Source organism: Centroberyx gerrardi, chromosome 19, assembly GCF_048128805.1.
Source record: "Centroberyx gerrardi isolate f3 chromosome 19, fCenGer3.hap1.cur.20231027, whole genome shotgun sequence".
NCBI lineage: Eukaryota > Metazoa > Chordata > Actinopteri > Beryciformes > Berycidae > Centroberyx > Centroberyx gerrardi.
The window spans coordinates 25659637-25679039 of NC_136015.1; the positions used below are offsets into that span (position 1 = coordinate 25659637).

The 19403-nt window shown below is 41.2% G+C and overlaps 4 pseudogenes and 1 gene segment (V, D, J or C); 2 read left to right on the forward strand and 3 right to left on the reverse strand.

Moving 5' to 3' along the window:
- Positions 1 to 649: 649 nt before the first annotated feature.
- On the reverse strand, positions 650 to 2214 carry LOC144542837 (Ig kappa-b4 chain C region pseudogene; annotated as a pseudogene).
- A 729-nt stretch (positions 2215 to 2943) lies between these two features.
- LOC144542900 (immunoglobulin kappa variable 4-1 pseudogene) lies at positions 2944 to 3479 on the forward strand (annotated as a pseudogene).
- Positions 3480 to 7752: 4273 nt separating this feature from the next.
- Positions 7753 to 8233, reverse strand: LOC139928431 (Ig kappa-b4 chain C region pseudogene; annotated as a pseudogene).
- Positions 8234 to 8871: 638 nt separating this feature from the next.
- LOC144542838 (Ig kappa chain V region 3381-like) lies at positions 8872 to 9231 on the forward strand. The segment is given in 1 exon segment: positions 8872 to 9231. A coding segment is annotated over 1 exon segment (360 nt).
- Positions 9232 to 13489: 4258 nt separating this feature from the next.
- Positions 13490 to 18683, reverse strand: LOC144542839 (Ig kappa-b4 chain C region pseudogene; annotated as a pseudogene).
- Positions 18684 to 19403: the final 720 nt, after the last annotated feature.

The following is a 19403-nucleotide window of genomic DNA, read 5'->3' on the forward strand; positions in this document are numbered from 1 at the left end:
TACTTGGACAGGGGGAAACATCAAGGGTTTCCTTTGTCACCACATGTTTTTGCCTCAGTGCTTGCACCCTTTGCAGAGACAGAACACTGACATGTAAATATTTCAGGGGTCAAAACTGGAGATCACACTCATGTTATATCACTTTATGCTGATGATATCCTGCTTTTTATTTCTAATCTTGAAATTTCTCATACTACTTTTGTAGATTTATTACAAAGTTTCAGCATATTTTCTGGATACAGTATAAACAAACAACATCCGAAGCCTTACCAATAGGTGTAACCATACAGAGAAATTTGCAAACAATAAATGAGAGCAATGATGAAAATGGCCTCATTTCCTCCTTACATCCACACCTAGCTCCTGCCTATCTTTAGGAAACCACTGGTAAACACAGTCACTGTCATGTTGCACTCACAGAGTTAATGAATGTGTGACAATGCATTACATAACCCATCATTTATTTTTAAATCATCACCAGTAATTATAAAATCCTAGTCACCTTACCCTGACACAAGCTCAGTGTGTGTATTTAATAGATACACTGTTACCATTAAGACAGCATCAAAGGATATCTGATATTTTTATAATAATATCCATGGAAACACAACTGATTTGGTGAAAAAGTATTTATTGTCTTAACATATCAAGAACATTGGCATTACTGCGAGCAAGAAAACATTACTATTTAAAGATGTAATGATTCTGAGTCAGAGAGAGAGAGAGAGAGAGAGAGAGAGAGAGAGAGAGAGAGAGAGAGAGAGAGACTACAGTGCTGAGTGCAGACTGAGAGCAGTAGCAGAGTAAAACCAGTAGCAGAAGTCCCAGTGAGTCAGGTCAGGACTGGGAACACCGGTCTCTCCTCAGTGTCTCCGAGAGCGGAGACTGGGAGCCCTGGGTGGCCTCACAGGTCACAGAGCCCACCTTCCTCCACCGGTCCGCAGTGAGCCTCAGGGTGCTGCTCCAGCTGTAGCGGCCGTCCTTCTCCAGCACCCCGGGGCTCCTGCTCTCCTCCCAGCTGCTGCTGCTGCCGTCCACCTTCCAGGCCAGCCTCCAGTCTGAGGGGAAGCCCTTGTTGGCCAGGCACATGAGCGTGGCCTTCCCCTGCTGCAGCTCCACGCTGGAGGGGGGCAGCACCGTCAGGGTGGGACGGACATCACCTAGGAGACACCGATCAGCTTAGAGGACAGGAAGGCTGCGGCTGTCAATCAATCACCAGGCGGTTTGACACCTTTACTGTGTGAGAGTCCATTTTCCCCTTTAAGGACTTTCTGTCAGATGCTTTTTATGCTCCACCAGTCACTCACTCACACATTGTTTCACTTCCCTTTAAGAAGCCTCTCATGCATATCAGCACAGAAAGCGTCCTCATATGACCACAAATATATCAAACTACATAATAAAAGGAGTACAGATTTGGATACATTTTAAAATTTCTTTTCTAAATCAGCAAACATTTCTAACTGTATTTTAAATTAAACTAGAAACTGGAAAAATTGCAAACAAATTGGATTACAAATACATTTTTAAATAGGATTTTTTTCTTGAGGTTTGTTGAAACATAACTCTGTGTTTCTGTAAAGTATAAGCCAAAAAAAAACATGACCATAAAATTAGAAAATGTCAAAATAGCTTTTGAAACCGTACGCCTACTTGAAGCGACAAAATGAGACATTTGTCTACATTTTCAAATAATCGCAAGTTGTCAACAATCATTTAAGTGAAAACTGAAGATTAAAAAGCAATTTTGGAAAGTAGTAATGTTTTTCATTCATCTTTTCTAAAGGTCAAGTTGTTGACTTTTCACAGTATGTCTACAATGTGTAAAAACACAAGTGTAGTCAAGCAGCTGTAAGTTAGACTCCATGGTTAAGGAGAGAAACAGAGAAAAGAAAGCTAACTGTAAGTGATGTAAGTCAACACACTGGATATTTATATCTACTTCTAAAATTCAGACACAGGAATAAAAGCCTTAATAAATAATATGATGTTTAAAATTTGTGCAGAAACTTACTTCCAACATCCAGTCTGGTTCCTCCACCAAAAGTCCACCACAGTGATACAAACTCATTGAGCCGCCGTACAAAAACCTCTCACTCTAGAGAGACACGGCTCTCTCACTTTGTCAGACAAAACTAAAACTACAAGCCCTCAAGAAGCAACTTTATATTAATCGTTAGGAATACATACTTTCTCCTCTGGCCCAAGACTCATAATTATTAAATTGGCCATTTGGATTCATTTAATTAAATTGTTTGTTCATTGGTGAAAGGAATTTCTCATTTACAAAATACATACCAACATAGAAAATTAAATACATAGTTTCCTAAAATACACTGATTATGTAACAGATTAAAATGTAGCTCATGGATTATTTAAAACATGAGATAGGTTACTTACTTCCAACATCCAGTCTGGTTCCTCCACCAAAAGTCAACCACAGTGATACAAACTCATTGAGCCGCCGTACAAAAACCTCTCACTCTAGAGACACGGCTCTCTCACTTTGACAACAACAAACTCACCAAAATCAGGCTGAATTTGTAAAACCTAGCTAGCTCATGTAATAACTAGCTAAATTATCACAAATAGCACAACATTCCTACATTAATCACTTTTGGTTTGTATACTGTTAAATTTGTCTTGTAGTTATATTTATTTCTCTAGCAGTGAACTTAAACAAGACAAAAGAAATTCTTGTAAAGAACTTGTTTATAGACATCAAGCCAAATATACATATTAAATAGATTGGATACATTGATAATCAAGAGTTTGGTAAATTGATTGATCCATTTAGAAACAGCATCATCAGAGTAATCCAAGTCCCTGTTGGAGTCAGTCAGAGCATTTCCATAGAGAGCCACTTTGCATCAGCAGCACCATGCTCCAGTGCTCTGGGAGAGTTTATAGTCCTGAGAGTTGAACACTGGATGACTGACAGCTGTCCTTCATGACAACAGAAGCCACAGAAATCCTCCTCATCAAAACATGACTTTGATCTCCATCCTCATCTGGACTCTCCTCTGCTGCTGCTTCACAGGTAAAGTCCAGAGAATCAAACTCCTCTCCTCTATGAACATCCGTCCCTCTGAAATGAAGCGGAGAAAACCATGACGGTGGTTTATGTTTTTGTCTCTGTATCCTCAGAGTCCAGAGGCCAGGTCACAGTGACTCAGCCTGGAGCAGTGAGGTCTGCTCCGGGAGGCTCCGTCACCATCAGCTGTCGAACCAGTCCCAAGGTCTATCTTTCGGGCAGCACCCACATTTTAGCCTGGTACCAACAGAGAGATGGAGAAACTCCTAAACTTCTCATTTACTGGGCTAATCGGCGAGTATCAGGGATTCCAGCTCGTTTTACAGGCAGTGGATCAGGGACTGACTTCACTCTGACCATCAGTGGAGTCCAGGCTGAAGATGCAGCAGTTTACTACTGTCAGAGTTACCACTATATCAACAGTCAGAATCTGTTCACACAGTGATAAAGCGTCGTACAAAAACCTCCCTCAGTCAGACTGAACTGACTGCTGCAGCTGGAAGCTACTGCAGGAACTGATACAGTTCACTGAGGACACACACACACACACACACACACACCCACGCAGAGAATTGATGATGTTATTCATAGTGTCTCTACCAGTTTTCCTTCTGAAGTTAAAACAGCCCACCTCCCACCTCAACAACCTGAAAGTTCCCCCAAATGAAGAGGACAGTTACTGTGAAGAAGCCCAATCAGACCCATTAAAAGCACAACAACATCTAGCAAAGTAAGCTGTCCTGATGCCGACCCCCAAACCACTGCTGAATGATCCAAACAGCTTATCCACGCTGGTCCTGGAATATCTGGACTGTCAGGATCCAAACAGATCAGGAGGATCATTCAGTCAACTGGATCAGGAAGCCTTATTTAGATAGAGGAAAGTCAAGAGAGTCTTTACATTGTCATCTCAGATAAAGGCAGAATGGTAGACTGTTTCAATAAGCATTTTGTTAGGGTTGGTCATGCCTTTGTAGCTGCCATGCTCACTCCTACTGTCAGCCCTGCTGACTCAGTTTCGAGCACTGGTCCTCTCCCCCAGACACCCTCCACTTCTCCTTCCAGCCAGTGCAGGAGAATGAGGTGCTTGGGGAGCTGCTCAAACTGGATCCTTATAAATCAGCTAGGCTGGATGCTCTAGACCCTTTCTTCTTGAAGTTAGTGGCTCATATTATCTCAGCTCCCATCACCTTTCTGTTCAACCTCTCCCTGCAGACCTATAAATTCCCCCAGGACTGGAAATCTGCTGCTGTCATCCCACTCTTCAAGGGAGGCGACAAGTTAGACCTCAGTTGTTACAGGCCCATATCCATCTTGCCTTGCCTCTCCAAAGTCTTTGAGAAATTGGTCAACAAACAGCTCACCCACCACCTGGAGTCCCACAGTATTCTCACCATCATGCAGTCTGGCTTTAGAACCGGCTATGGGTGTGTCTCTGCAACACTTAAAGTGTTAAACGACATCATATGTGCCATCGACAGCAAAGAGTACTGTGTGGCTGTATTTATTGACCTGGCAAAGGCTTTTGATTCTGTGGACCACTGTATCCTGCTTGACAGGCTCAAGGACATAGGATTCACAGAGGAATGTCTGGCATGGTTCAACAGCTACTTCTCTGGTCGTGTACAGTCTGTGAGAGCTGAGGGTTTCCTGTCTGACCCACTGTCCCTGTCCATGGGTGTCCCTCAGGGGTCCATTCTAGGTCCAACCCTATTCAAGATCTACATAAATAATGTTGCTCATGCTGCTGGCAGCGCTCACATCCACCTGTATGCTGACGACAGCATTTTGTACACATCCAGCCCCTCCCTGAACACTGCCCTGACTTCCCTGCAGCACAGCTTCAACAGTATCCAATACGCCTTCTCCAACCTTCACCTTCTCCTAAATACTAAAAAAACAAAATGCATGGTCTTCAACCGGAACCTACCCCAAGTCGCCTGCCCCCTCAAAATCTCCTCCCTGGATGGGTCAGAACTTGAATTCGTCAACTCCTATAAATACCTGGGTATCTGGCTCAATGAAGATGCCAGGTTTTAATTTAAAAAGGGATTGTAGAAGAATCATACAGTCAAAAACAAGAGGAATAGGTGAAAACTAATTAAAAGCCTGTGTGTAATAAATAGTGTTTCTCTCCTGATGGGAGTGTGGGAGTGGTCTCTTCTAGGATGACAACGCTCTGACACTTTATTAAGACCTTCTATTAATCTCATGAACATGAGGATCATTTAAATAGTCAATGCTCCCAGCACTGAGGGGGAAACACCATGATATGCTCAGGACAGCTACAGTTCACTGACTCTGTGTGTGTGTTTGTGTGTGTGTGTGTGTGTGTGTGTGTGTGTGTGTGTTTGCATATTGGTCCTGCCTCTCTGCTCTCCACCCGTTAAGAGGCCAGTGTTGATCAGTGGCTGTCCAGGCCTTTCAGAGCCACTGACACGCCGGCAGCACAATGATGATGTCACAGATTCTACTGCTGGGCACCCTGGGGCTCCTTGTTCAGGGTGAGACTCTCTTCTGAAAACTTTGCTTCAGGATGCAACCAGGTTTACCAGAGTGATGTTCTGCTATGATGGAGAAACACTGAAACAACCAGCATTTACCTTCTTCCATCTATTCTCCATGTTAAAGAAATTATACTCTTCTGTTTTGATATTGATCATCTTTCTCCAAGCTGTATTTGTTTTAATAACCCTTCTCCTCTTTTTCATATTTTCCAGATTCATCAGAAGAAATCATTGTGACTCAGTCTCCTGAATCTCAGTCTGTTGAACCAGGACAGACTGTCTCTATCAGATGTAAAACCAGTACCAGTGTTGGTAGCTACCTCCACTGGTACCTTCAGAATCCTGGAGAAACTCCTAAACTTCTGATTTATTATGCTACAAACCGTCAGTCTGGGGTTTCAGATCGTTTTAGTGGGAGTGGATCTGGGTCTGACTACACTCTGACCATCAGTGGAGTCCAGACTGAAGATACAGGAGTTTACTACTGTCAGCAGAGTAACAGCTTCCCGTTCACACAGTGATACAACGTCGTACAAAAACCTCCCTCAGCTGGAGAGGAACTGATCTGACTCAACAGCTGCAGAGAAACTAAAACATTAGAGGTCTGACTAAAATAACAGTTCATAACAGCATACAAAAATTACATTTTCATCATGAAAACACTGTATTTAATACAGTTTTAATTATTATATTGTTAATATATGGTTTGAAACAGGATCACTATTACAGTGAGTCTAAGTTTACTCAAAGTCAAACACATTTTAAGTATATAATTTAAATTGTCATAAAGCTAGATATTTTAATACAAATTATAAGACAGTGATACTTAATTAGCAATTTCAATAATACATATTGAAGAGGATTTTCATTATTTAACTGTTATTTTTTTTTTTTTTCGAGTATTTTTCAGACAAACTCAACAATCTCAGTGCAAAGTTACATTAAATAATTTCATCTCGTCAAATAATATAATTTAATGCATAGTGTTCATAAAATTAATACTGATTTCAATATAGGATTTTTTAGTCAAATATATTGAGTATTGTTTATTCCAAAATCAATACAATTCTCCAACAAAAGTAAAATTTGAATACAAACATACTGAGAGTCCTTCAGTAAAACAATTCTCCCAAGCTCAGAGTTGAACAGATTCAATGTAAATGTTTTCCAGTGAGTCAGATCCAGCTCTGTTTTTGTTTCATCTCCCCATGCTGACCTCCAACCTGTTGAAAGTCAACTTCCCAACCATCAGCTGTTCCTTCTCCACCCTCCAAAACCAAGACTGGGAAGACTGGTTCAGTCCAAACACAAACACACACTAGAGTTGTGCTCCACTCAACCTCAGGTCAGAAAACTGAACAACCCTCTGTCAGTGATGATGCTTCCTTTTTCATGAGGGATAATTTTATAAAATGGATACAATTATGATATCATATTCCCCAGGCCTCAGCATTTACAAATGTGTTACAGTTGCTTTTTGGACCCTTGGAAAGGGTCAAAGGTGTCCTTTGTCACCACTTTTATTTGCCTCAGTGCTCGAACCCTTTGGAGAGACCGAAAACTCACATGGAAATTTTTCAGGGGTCAAAACTGGAGATCACACTCATGTTATATCCCTTTATGCTGATGATATCCTGCTTCTTATTTCTGATCCTAAAAATGTAGCTTACTAATTTTGCTGATTTATTACAAAAATTCAGCATTTTCTCTGGATATAAACTTGGCAAAATCAGAGACCTTGTCAATATGACACTTTGGTAATGAGAGATCATTGGGCGATTTTCCATTTAAATGGTTAAAACATTGGATTTGTTGGTAACCATACAGAGAAATTTATAGTAGTATAGTAGTATAGTATATGTACAGTATTTATACGATCCTAGTCACTTTACCCTGAGATGAGCTCAGTCTCTGTGGATTTAACGGAACCACTGTTACCATTAAGACAGCATCATAAGACATTAGTTATTTTTATAATAATATCCATGGAAACACAACTGATTTGGTCAAAAGATCTTTATTGTCTTAACATATCAAGAATATTGGCATTACTGTGAGCATGAAAACATTACTATTTAAAGATGTAATGATTCTGGTGAGAGAGACAGAGACAGAGAGAGAGAGAGAGAGAGAGACAGAGAGAGAGAGAGAGAGAGAGAGAGAGAGAGAGAGAGAGAGTAAATCCAGTAGCAGAAGTCCCAGTGAGTCAGGTCAGGACTGGGAACACCGGTCTCTCCTCAGTGTCTCCGAGAGCGGAGACTGGGAGCCCTGGGTGGCCTCACAGGTCACAGAGCTCACCTTCCTCCACCGGTCTGCAGGGAGCCTCAGGGTGCTGCTCCAGCTGTAGCGGCCGTCCTTCTCCAGCACCCCGGGGCTCCTGCTCTCCTCCCAGCTGCTGCTGCTGCTGCCGTCCACCTTCCAGGCCAGCCTCCAGTCTGAGGGGAAGCCCTTGTTGGCCAGGCACATGAGCGTGGCCTTCCCCTGCTGCAGCTCCACGCTGGAGGGGGGCAGCACCGTCAGGGTGGGACGGACATCACCTAGGAGACACCGATCAGCTTAGAGGACAGGAAGGCTGCGGCTGTCAATCAATCACCGGGCGGTTTGACACCTTTACTGTGTGAGAGTCCATTTTCCCCTTTAAGGACTTTCTGTCAGATGCTTTTTATGCTCCACCAGTCACTCACTCACACATTGTTTCACTTCCCTTTAAGAAGCCTCTCATGCATATCAGCACAGAAAGAGTCCTCATATAACCACGAATATATTAAACTACGTTGGAAATAAATTAACAAATTCAAATTAGTTTTGTTCACTCACTGTGAAAAAACCCCCAAACTGATTGAAATCAGTCTCAGTTTGTAAAACATTAGCTAGCTAATGTAATAACTAGCTAAACTTTCAATTTATGCCCCAAATTTACAAGATTAATAACTTTTTCTTTGTGTTTGTGTTCGTTTGTAAAAATGTAGCTTACATAAATGCTTAGTCAAGAGTTTGGTAAATTGATTGATCCATTTAGAAACAGCATCATCAGAGTAATCCAAGTCCCTGTTGGAGTCAGTCAGAGCATTTCCATAGAGAGCCACTTTGCATCAGCAGCACCATGCTCCAGTGCTCTGGGAGAGTTTATAGTCCTGAGAGTTGAACACTGGATGACTGACAGCTGTCCTTCATGACAACAGAAGCCACAGAAATCCTCCTCATCAAAACATGACTTTGATCTCCATCCTCATCTGGACTCTCCTCTGCTGCTGCTTCACAGGTAAAGTCCAGAGAATCAAACTCCTCTCCTCTATGAACATCCGTCCCTCTGAAATGAAGCGGAGAAAAATGACGGTGGTTTATGTTTTTGTCTCTGTATCCTCAGAGTCCAGAGGCCAGGTCACAGTGACTCAGCCTGGAGCAGTGAGGTCTGCTCCGGGAGGCTCCGTCACCATCAGCTGTCGAACCAGTCAGCAGGTTCATGGTAGTAACTGGTTAGCCTGGTACCAACAGAGAGATGGAGAAACTCCTAAACTTCTCATTTACTTGGCTAATACTCGAGCATCAGGGATTCCAGATCGTTTTACAGGCAGTGGATCAGGGACTGACTTCACTCTGACCATCAGTGGAGTCCAGGCTGAAGATGCAGCAGTTTACTACTGTCAGAGTTTCCATGTTATCAGCAGTCAGTATGTGTTCACACAGTGATAAAGCGTCGTACAAAAACCTCCCTCAGTCAGACTGAACTGACTGCTGCAGCTGGAAGCTACTGCAGGAACTGATACAGTTCACTGAGGACACACACACACACACACACACACAGAGAGAGAGAGAGAGAGAGAGAGAGAGAACTTGTCTGTTGAGAATTTATAATAATAATAATAATAACCTTATTTATATAGCACTTACTAAAAACAGAGTTACAAAGTGCTTTACAAAGACTAGAGTAACAATCAGAAAAACAACAGAAAGTAAGAATTGAATTAAAACAACATGAGATATGCAAATGCAAAAACAAAAGAACACAAAAGCAATGAATCAGCTTTTAAAAGCAAGTCTCAAAAAGTGAGTTTTAAGAAGGGATTTGAAGGAGGCCGCTTTGCCCTCCTGATATCCTCAGGCAGGCAGTTCCAATGGGAAGGGGCCCTAATAGCAAAAGCACGACCACCTAGTGTCTTCAGCCTCCACCTAGGAACTGCCAGAAGGGCCTTGCCGGAGGATCTCAGGCTGCCCTCTGGTTCATACAGGGTTAAAAGGTCTGTGATGTCAGAGGGAGCTAGACTGAGCCGTGCTTTGAAAGTCATCAATAAAATCTTAAAATCAATTCTAAAACTAATGAGTAGCTGGGGAAGAGCTTTCGATCAGATCATTCCACAATTACTGCTTTATTAAAACTTACAAATGATATTTTCTCTGCATCTAACGATAGTAAATTAACAGGTGCAATTTTCGTTGATTTGACCAAGGCTTTTGATCTGGTCAATCACTACCTTCTTTTAGATAAACTTTACTCTGTTGGTCTGTCACGTAATGCTTTACTTTGGTTCAATTCCTATCTTCATAACAGAAAACAATGTGTTGTCATACAAGGAAGCAAATCTGATACATTAGTACAACAACGAGGCGTGCCTCAAGGCTCAACTCTTGGTCCACTTCTTTTTTCCATTTTTATTAATGACCTCCCCTCGATTTGTTCTGAATGTTGTTCAGCTTTATGCGGACGATACGGTAATATACACATCTAAAACTAATTTAATACAGATTGACTCAGCTTTGCAGTCTGATTTTAATATCCTACAACACTGGCTTGCAGTTAATAAATTACTACTCAATAAATCTAAATCTCACACTATGAATTTTGGTACTCGTCAAAACATTAAATCCAAATCTAAAGCTTATTCATGTGTTATTGCCTGTCTTGATGGTACGCCACTGCAAAGAATTGAACACACTAAATACCTGGGCCTATTGCTAGACTCAGAGCTCTCATTTAAATGTCATATTAATTATATTGTGAAGAAAATGAACTTCGGTATTGGTGTTCTTTACCATGCCAGAAACTGCTTTTCATTTACTATTAGAAAGAACTCATTTTACCAATCTTAGATTATGCTGATGTTGTACATCAGGCTGCATCCCAAACTAATCTTCTTCCTCTCAATATAGTTTATAATAGACTATGCAGATTTGTTCTTGGCTGTCCTTTCATAACTCATCATTGTACAATGTATGAAACTCTTAATTTGCCCTCTCCCATCATAAGAAGACAGCGACATTGGCTGCAGTTTATTTTTAAATGTATACATTTCAATTACCCTCACTATTTAAAACAGTTTATGGCACCCTTCTCCTCTGATTATCAATTGAGACACTCTATACAGCTCTTTTTTTCTGTTCCTGCAGTCTCTAAGTCAATAGCTAAGAAAGCCTTTATGTTTAAAGCTCCCTCTGATTGGAATAATCTACCTGTAAATATTCTGTCCATATCATCTTTCCACCTGTTCAAAAATACCCTGTCTTCTTATTATGGGATCAGTTGTACTTGTCCATAATAACATCTCTATAATTATGTTGTATAACTTTATTACTTAATGCTATCACTGACATTAATACTTTAATACTTTTCTATAATCTATGAATGAATGATCCATTTTTCATGCTCTGCTTGAAGTATGATCTCCTGATTTTGTATGTCTTATTATTTGATATTTATTGGTTGTTGTTTTTTTTTTTTTTGGGGGGGGGGGGTTTGTTGTTAAATGTTTTGTCTGTTTATATTGTGTTTTTGTCATTTAGGACCCCCTTGAAAACGAGATGGTACATCTCAAGGGGTTATTCCTAATGAAGTATTTCCATAAATAAGAGAGGCTAAGATTGGGGTGATGTGTTCTGTTCTTCTTGTACAAGTTAAAAGCCTGGCTGCTGCATTTTGGACTAATTGTAAATGTAAAAGGTTTTTCTTATTGAGGGTGGAGTATAAAGAAATGCAGTAATCTTGGCGGGAAAAAATAAAAACGTGGATAACTGGGAGCTTCATTTAGAGCACAGTCGTCTTTTGGTTTAAGCCAGGTCCGCATCAGGAGGTCTACATTTTGTGAAGTGATTAAATCACTGCAGATAAAAGATTTGTTGTTCAAGGATCTCACTTTCTGTAACATTAACTTGATAGCACCATTTTTGGAAGCAACTGCAGTTGTGTTTTGGAGGGGGATACTGATCAGATTAGCTGGATTTACAGACCTGAAACCTGGCCTCAACATAGTGCCGGTATGTCTAGCCCTACTAATGAACACTAGGATATGAATGGGATGGGATAGGGGTTCAAGGTCAACATCATTAGGGGGTGGATAACTACTGTCTCCTATCCTGCCATTTTGATGTGGTTCATAGTGTCTCTACCAGTTTTCCTTCTGAAGTTAAAACAGCCCACCTCCCACCTCAACAACCTGAAAGTTCCCCCAAATGAAGAGGACAGTTCCAGTGAAGAAGCCCAATCAGACCCATTAAAAGCACAACAACATCTAGCAAAGTAAGCTGTCCTGACAAAGGCAGGAGATCCTATCCATGTTGTCATCATTGTCTCTAAAGCACAGTGAGCATGTCAGAAACCTGGGTGTTATTATGGACGCCAATCTTAACTTCCAGCATCACATCACCAATATTACCAAGACAGCCTTTTACCATTTAAAAAACATTTCCAAACTTAGGAGCTTCCTGTCCCAGTCTGACTCTGAAAAACTGGTCCATGCATTTATTTCCAGCAGATTAGATTACTGTAATGCCCTTTTTGCAGGACTTCCCAAAAAGACAGTAGGTAGGCTCCAGCTCATCCAGAATGCTGCAGCCAGAGTGCTAACTGGGACTAGGAAAATAGAACACATTACTCCTGTACTGAGAACACTTCACTGGCTCCCGGTACAGTATACAATTGATTTCAAAGTATTACTGCTTGTTTACAAGGCCCTAAATGGTTTCGCTCCTAAATACATTTCCGACCTGCTCACTGGCATGCGCACGCAGCGACCGGCAGTGAGAGTTTGGCGTCCTCGTGTTGGTGTTTTATACTTGTTTTTAAGGTTTTATGTGTCCTTCCCAACCACTCAGCTGTTCCATCTCCATCCTGTCAAACCAAGACTGGGAAGCCTGGGAAGACTGGTTCAGTACAAACACAAACACACACTAGACTTGTTGTGATTCATTCAGCCTCAGAAAACTGAACATTCTGTTAGTAATAATTTTTCCTTTTAATTTTTAAGGAAGTCTTCTAGCTTTTACTTGGAAAGGGGGACAAGCCAAGGGTGTCCGTTGTCATCCTTTTTATTTGCCTCAGTGTTTGAGCCCTTTGCACAGACAGAAGGATGACATGTAAATATTTCAGGGGTCAAAACTTAAGTTCGCACTCATGTTATATCCCTCTATGCTGACGATATCCTGCTTTTTATTTCTACTCCTGAAAATGCTCTTACTACTTTTGTGGATTTATTACAAAGATTCAGCATATTTTCTGGATACACTATAAACTTGACACAGGCAGAGGCTTTACCAATAGGACACTTTAGTAATGAGGGATCATTGGGTTAAAACATTGGATTATCTATCTACGTGTAACCATAGAGAGAAATTTCCAAACAATACATTAGAGCAATTTTACTCCATTCATGCAAAGAGTGATAAGAAATGGAAATGAAAATTGCCTCCTTTCATCCTAACATCCACACCTAGCTCCTGCCTATCTTTAGGATATCACAGGTAAACATAATCACTTTCATGTTTCTGTCACAGAGTTAATGCATAATATAATAATAATATCCATGGAAACACAGCTGAGTTGGTAAACAGATCTTTATTGTCTTAACATATCAAGAATCATAACTGCGAGCAGGAAAACATTACTTTTTTACTTTTTAAAGATGTAATAAGTCTGGTGAGAGAGAGAGAAAGAGAGAAAGAGAGACAGAGAAGAGAGAGAGAGAGAGAGAGAGAGAGAGAGAGAGAGAGAGAGAGAGAGAGACTACAGTGCTGAGTGCAGACTGAGAGCAGTAGCAGAGTAAAACCAGTAGCAGAAGTCCCAGTGAGTCAGGTTAGGACTGGGAACACTGGTCTCTCCTCAGTGTCTCCGAGAGCGGAGACTGGGAGCCCTGGGTGGCCTCACAGGTCACAGAGCCCACCTTCCTCCACCGGTCTGCAGGGAGCCTCAGGGTGCTGCTCCAGCTGTAGCGGCCGTCCTTCTCCAGCACCCCGGGGCTCCTGCTCTCCTCCCAGCTGCTGCTGCTGCTGCTGCTGCCGTCCACCTTCCAGGCCAGCCTCCAGTCTGAGGGGAAGCCCTTGTTGGCCAGGCACATGAGCGTGGCCTTCCCCTGCTGCAGCTCCACGCTGGACGGGGGCAGCACCGTCAGGGTGGGACGGACATCACCTAGGAGACACCGATCAGCTTAGAGGACAGGAAGGCTGCGGCTGTCAATCAATCACCGGGCGGTTTGACACCTTTACTGTGTGAGAGTGGATTTTCCCCTTTAAGGACTTTCTGTCAGATGCTTTTTATGCTCCACCAGTCACTCACTCACACATTGTTTCACTTCCCTTTAAGAAGCCTCTCATGCATATCAGCACAGAAAGAGTCCTCATATGACCACGAATATATCAAACTACATAATAAAAGGAGTACAGATTTGGATACATTTTAAAATTTCTTTTCTAAATCAGCAAACATTTCTAACTGTATTTTAAATTAAACTAGAAACTGGAAAAATTGCAAACAAATTGGATTACAAATACATTTTTAAATAGGATTTTTTTCTTGAGGTTTGTTGAAACATAACTCTGTGTTTCTGTAAAGTATGAACCAATAAAATCATGACCATAAAATTAGAAAATTTCGAAATAGCTTTTGAAACCGTACGTCTACTTGAAGCGACAAAATAAGACATTTGTCTACATTTTCAAATATTCACAAGTTGTCAACAATCATTTAAGTGAAAATTGAAGATTAAAAAGCAATTTTGGAAATGTTTTTCATTCATCTTTTCTAAAGGTCAAGTTGTTGACTTTTCACAGTATGTCTACAATGTGTAAAAACAAAAGTGTAGTCAAGCAGCTGTAAGTTAGACTCCATGGTTAAGGAGAGAAACAGAGAAAAGAAAGCTAACTGTAAGTGATGTAAGTCAACACACTGGATATTTATATCTACTTCTAAAATTCAGACACAGGAATAAAAGCCTTAATAAATAATATGATGTTTAAAATTTGTGCAGAAACTTACTTCCAACATCCAGTCTGGTTCCTCCACCAAAAGTCCACCACAGTGATACAAACTCATTGAGCCGCCGTACAAAAACCTCTCACTCTAGAGAGACACGGCTCTCTCACTTTGTCAGACAAAACTAAAACTACAAGCCCTCAAGAAGCAACTTTATATTAATTGTTAGGAATACATACTTTCTCCTCTGGCCCAAGTCTCATGATTATTAAATTGGCCATTTGGATTCATTTAATTAAATTGTTTGTTCATTGGTGAAAGGAATTTCTCATTTACAAAATACATATCAACATAGAAAATTGAATATGTAGCTTTCTAAATTACACTGAATATGTAACAAATTAAAATGTAGCTCATGGATTACGAAAAACATGAGATAGGTTACTTACTTCCAACATCCAGTCTGGTTCCTCCACCAAAAGTCAACCACAGTGATACAAACTCATTGAGCCGCTGTACAAAAACCTCTCACTCTAGAGAGACACGGCTCTCTCACTTTGACAACAACAAACTCACCAAAATCAGGCTGAATTTGTAAAACCTAGCTAGCTCATGTAATAACTAGCTAAATTATCACAAATAGCACAACATTCCTACATTAATCAATTTTGGTTTGTATACTGTTAAATTTGTCTTGTAGTGATATTTATTTCTCTAGCAGTGAACTTAAACAAGACAAAATAACATCAAACCAAATCTACATATTAATTACATTGGATGGATTGATAATCAAGAGTTTGGTAAATTGATTGATCCATTTAGAAACAGCATCATCAGAGTAACCCAAGTCCCTGTTGGAGTCAGTCAGAGCATTTCCATAGAGAGCCACTTTGCATCAGCAGCACCATGCTCCAGTGCTCTGGGAGAGTTTATAGTCCTGAGAGTTGAACACTGGATGACTGACAGCTGTCCTTCATGACAACAGAAGCCACAGAAATCCTCCTCATCAAAACATGATTTTGATCTCCATCCTCATCTGGACTCTCCTCTGCTGCTGCTTCACAGGTAAAGTCCAGAGAATCAAACTCCTCTCCTCTATGAACATCCGTCCCTCTGAAATGAAACGGAGAAAACGATGACGGTGGTTTATGTTTTTGTCTCTGTATCCTCAGAGTCCAGAGGCCAGGTCACAGTGACTCAGCCTGGAGCAGTGAGGTCTGCTCCGGGAGGCTCCGTCACCATCAGCTGTCGAACCAGTCCAGAGGTTCGGGTGTGGAGCAGCAACCACCTTTTATCCTGGTACCAACAGAGAAATGGAGAAACTCCTAAACTTCTTATTTACTATGCTAATCAGAGAGCATCAGGGATTCCAGGTCGTTTTACAGGCAGTGGATCAGGGACTGACTTCACTCTGACCATCAGTGGAGTCCAGGCTGAAGATGCAACAGTTTACTACTGTCAGAGTCAACACTATATCAACAGTCAGTATCTGTTCACACAGTGATAAAGCGTCGTACAAAAACCTCCCTCAGTCAGACTGAACTGACTGCTGCAGCTGGAAGCTACTGCAGGAACTGATACAGTTCACTGAGGACACACACACACACACACACACAGAACTTGTCTGTTGAGAATTTATAATAATAATAATAATAACTTTATTTATATAGCACTTACTAAAAATAGAGTTACAAAGTGCTTTACAAAGACTAGATTAACAATCAGAAAAACAACAGAAAGTAAGAATTGAATTAAAACAACATGAGATATGCAAATGTAAAAACAAAAGAACACAAAAGCAATGAATCAGGTTTTAAAAGCAAGTCTCAAAAAGTGAGTTTTAAGAAGGGATTTGAAGGAGGCCGCTTTGCCCTCCTGATATCCTCAGGCAGGCAGTTCCAATGGGAAGGGGCCCTAATAGCAAAAGCACGACCACCTAGTGTCTTCAGCCTCCACCTAGGAACTGCCAGAAGGGCCTTGCCGGAGGATCTCAGGCTGCCCTCTGGTTCATACGGGGTTAAAAGGTCTGTGATGTCAGAGGGAGCTAGACCGAGCCGTGCTTTGAAAGTAATCAATAAAATCTTAGAATCGATTCTAAAACTAATGAGTAGCCAATGAAGAGAGGCTAAGATTGGGGTGATGTGTTCTGTTCTTCTTGTACAAGTTAAAAGCCTGGCTGCTGCATTTTGGACTAATTGTAAATGTAAAAGGTTTTTCTTATTGAGGGTGGAGTATAAAGAAATGCAGTAATCTAGGCGGGAAAAAATAAAAACGTGGATAACTGGGAGCTTCATTTAGAGCACAGTCGTCTTTTGGTTTAAGCCAGGTCCGCATCAGGAGGTCTACATTTTGTGAAGTGATTAAATCACTGCAGATAAAAGATTTGTTGTTCAAGGATCTCACATTCTGTAACATTAACTTGATAGCAACAGTTTTTGAAGCAACTGCAGTTGTGTTTTGGAGGGGCATACTGATCAGATTAGCTGGATTTACAGACCTGAAACCTGGCCTCAACATAGTGCTGGTATGTCTAGCCTTACTAATGAACACTAGGATATGAATGGGATGGGATAGGGGTTCAGGGTCAACATCATTAGGGGGTGGATAACTACTTTCTCCTATCCTGCCATTTTGATGTGGTTCATAGTGTCTCTACCAGTTTTCCTTCTGAAGTTAAAACAGCCCACCTCCCACCTCAACAACCTGAAAGTTCCCCCAAATGAAGAGGACAGTTCCAGTGAAGAAGCCCAATCAGACCCATTAAAAGCACAACAACATCTAGCAAAGTAAGCTGTCCTGACAAAGGCAGGAGATCCTATCCATGTTGTCATCATTGTCTCTAAAGCACAGTGAGCATGTCAGAAACCTGGGTGTTATTATGGACGCCAATCTTAACTTCCAGCATCACATCACCAATATTACGAAGTAGGGATGCACGATATGGATTTTTTTCAGCCGATAACCGATAATTACCTGCTTCTCATGGCCGATACCGATAAGATAACCGATAATTTCACATTTTTGTATTTTAAAAAATAAGTTCATAACCTGTAGTTTGTGCATGACCTTTGACATGATCTGTCAAATCAGACATGTCAATGTATTAAATACAGGTTATTATTAGTAGTAAAGTGCATCACTCAATACAAAAATAAAGGCTTTTATAGAACCGAAAGCCTATGGCTGCTTAGTCTGCAGATAAAACACAGTGACAAAAGGCATATAGTAGACTGGCCCCTATGTCATTTTATGCTTAAAGGTATCCAAAGGAGTTTTCCTTGTAAACAACTCGTTTTGTATACATTCACATTTTCACCCAAATAGACAAGAGTTTTCTATTGTTGTTCCCTAATCTACATACTCACTGGACTAACGTCAGAAGTCCATATGTCCGTGGTAAAACTTATGTCGCTTACGTTGGTATCGATCAGACTATGAATGTGTGTGGCGACCACATCATACAGGGCAGGTAGGGATACGTCTGCAAAGTAGCGGGGGCTTGGGAGAGTATACCGGGGTTCCAAATGCGCCATTAGCAGGCGAAATCCTTCTACCACGGAAAAAGGCTGGTCATCAAGTGCCATAAATTCCGTGATTTTGTCATTAATTGCCTTAGCCTTTGGGCTGTCTCTAGTAAACTTCCTGCAGTTTTCAAATGCCTGTTGAATAGGCAGTACCGCACTCGCTTTTTTTTTTGTGTGCCAACGCTGGCTGCTTTGTATTCCTTCAATACATCTTCGTTGCGATGACGACCTTTCAGGTGACTTATAAGATTTGTTGTGTTAAAACTCGTAGACTTTTTCCCTCCTCTCGGAACCCTTGCGGAACATGTACTGCAAATTGCAATCGTGTTGTCTTCCTCTAAAACTGTGAAAAACTTCCACACCGGCGATGACATGTTTGGCTCTCTACACAGTCTACACACACTGCGTGGCTCTACCCAGGTGCAGCAGTTTGACGTCATGAGCGCGACAACGGCGTGCTGCGCTTGTTAAGTCAATGAAAGCAATATTGGTTTCGTATTATCGGCTCTATTTATCGGCTATAATTTCATTATCGGAATAATACATAATAATATAAATTTCCCATTATTGGCCAATAATTTATCGGCCCGATATATATCGTGCATCCCTATTACGAAGACAGCCTTTTACCATTTAAAAAACATTTCCAAACTTAGGAGCTTCCTGTCCCAGTCTGACTCTAAAGAACTGGTCCATGCATTTATTTCCAGCAGATTAGATTACTGTAATGCCCTTTTTGCAGGACTTCCCAAAAAGACAGTAGGTAGGCTCCAGCTCATCCAGAATGCTGCAGCCAGAGTGCTAACTGGGACTAGGAAAATCGAACACATTACTCCTGTACTGAGAACACTTCACTGGCTCCCGGTACAGTATACAATTGATTTCAAAGTATTACTGCTTGTTTACAAGGCCCTAAATGGTTTCGCTCCTAAATACATTTCCGACCTGCTCACTGGCATGCGCACGCAGCGACCGGCAGTGAGAGTTTGGCGTCCTCGTGTTGGTGTTTTATACTTGTTTTTAAGGTTTTATGTGTCCTTCCCAACCACTCAGCTGTTCCATCTCCATCCTCTCAAACCAAGACTGGGAAGCCTGGGAAGACTGGTTCAGTGCAAACACAAACACAAACTAGACTTGTTGTGATTCATTCAGTCTCAGAA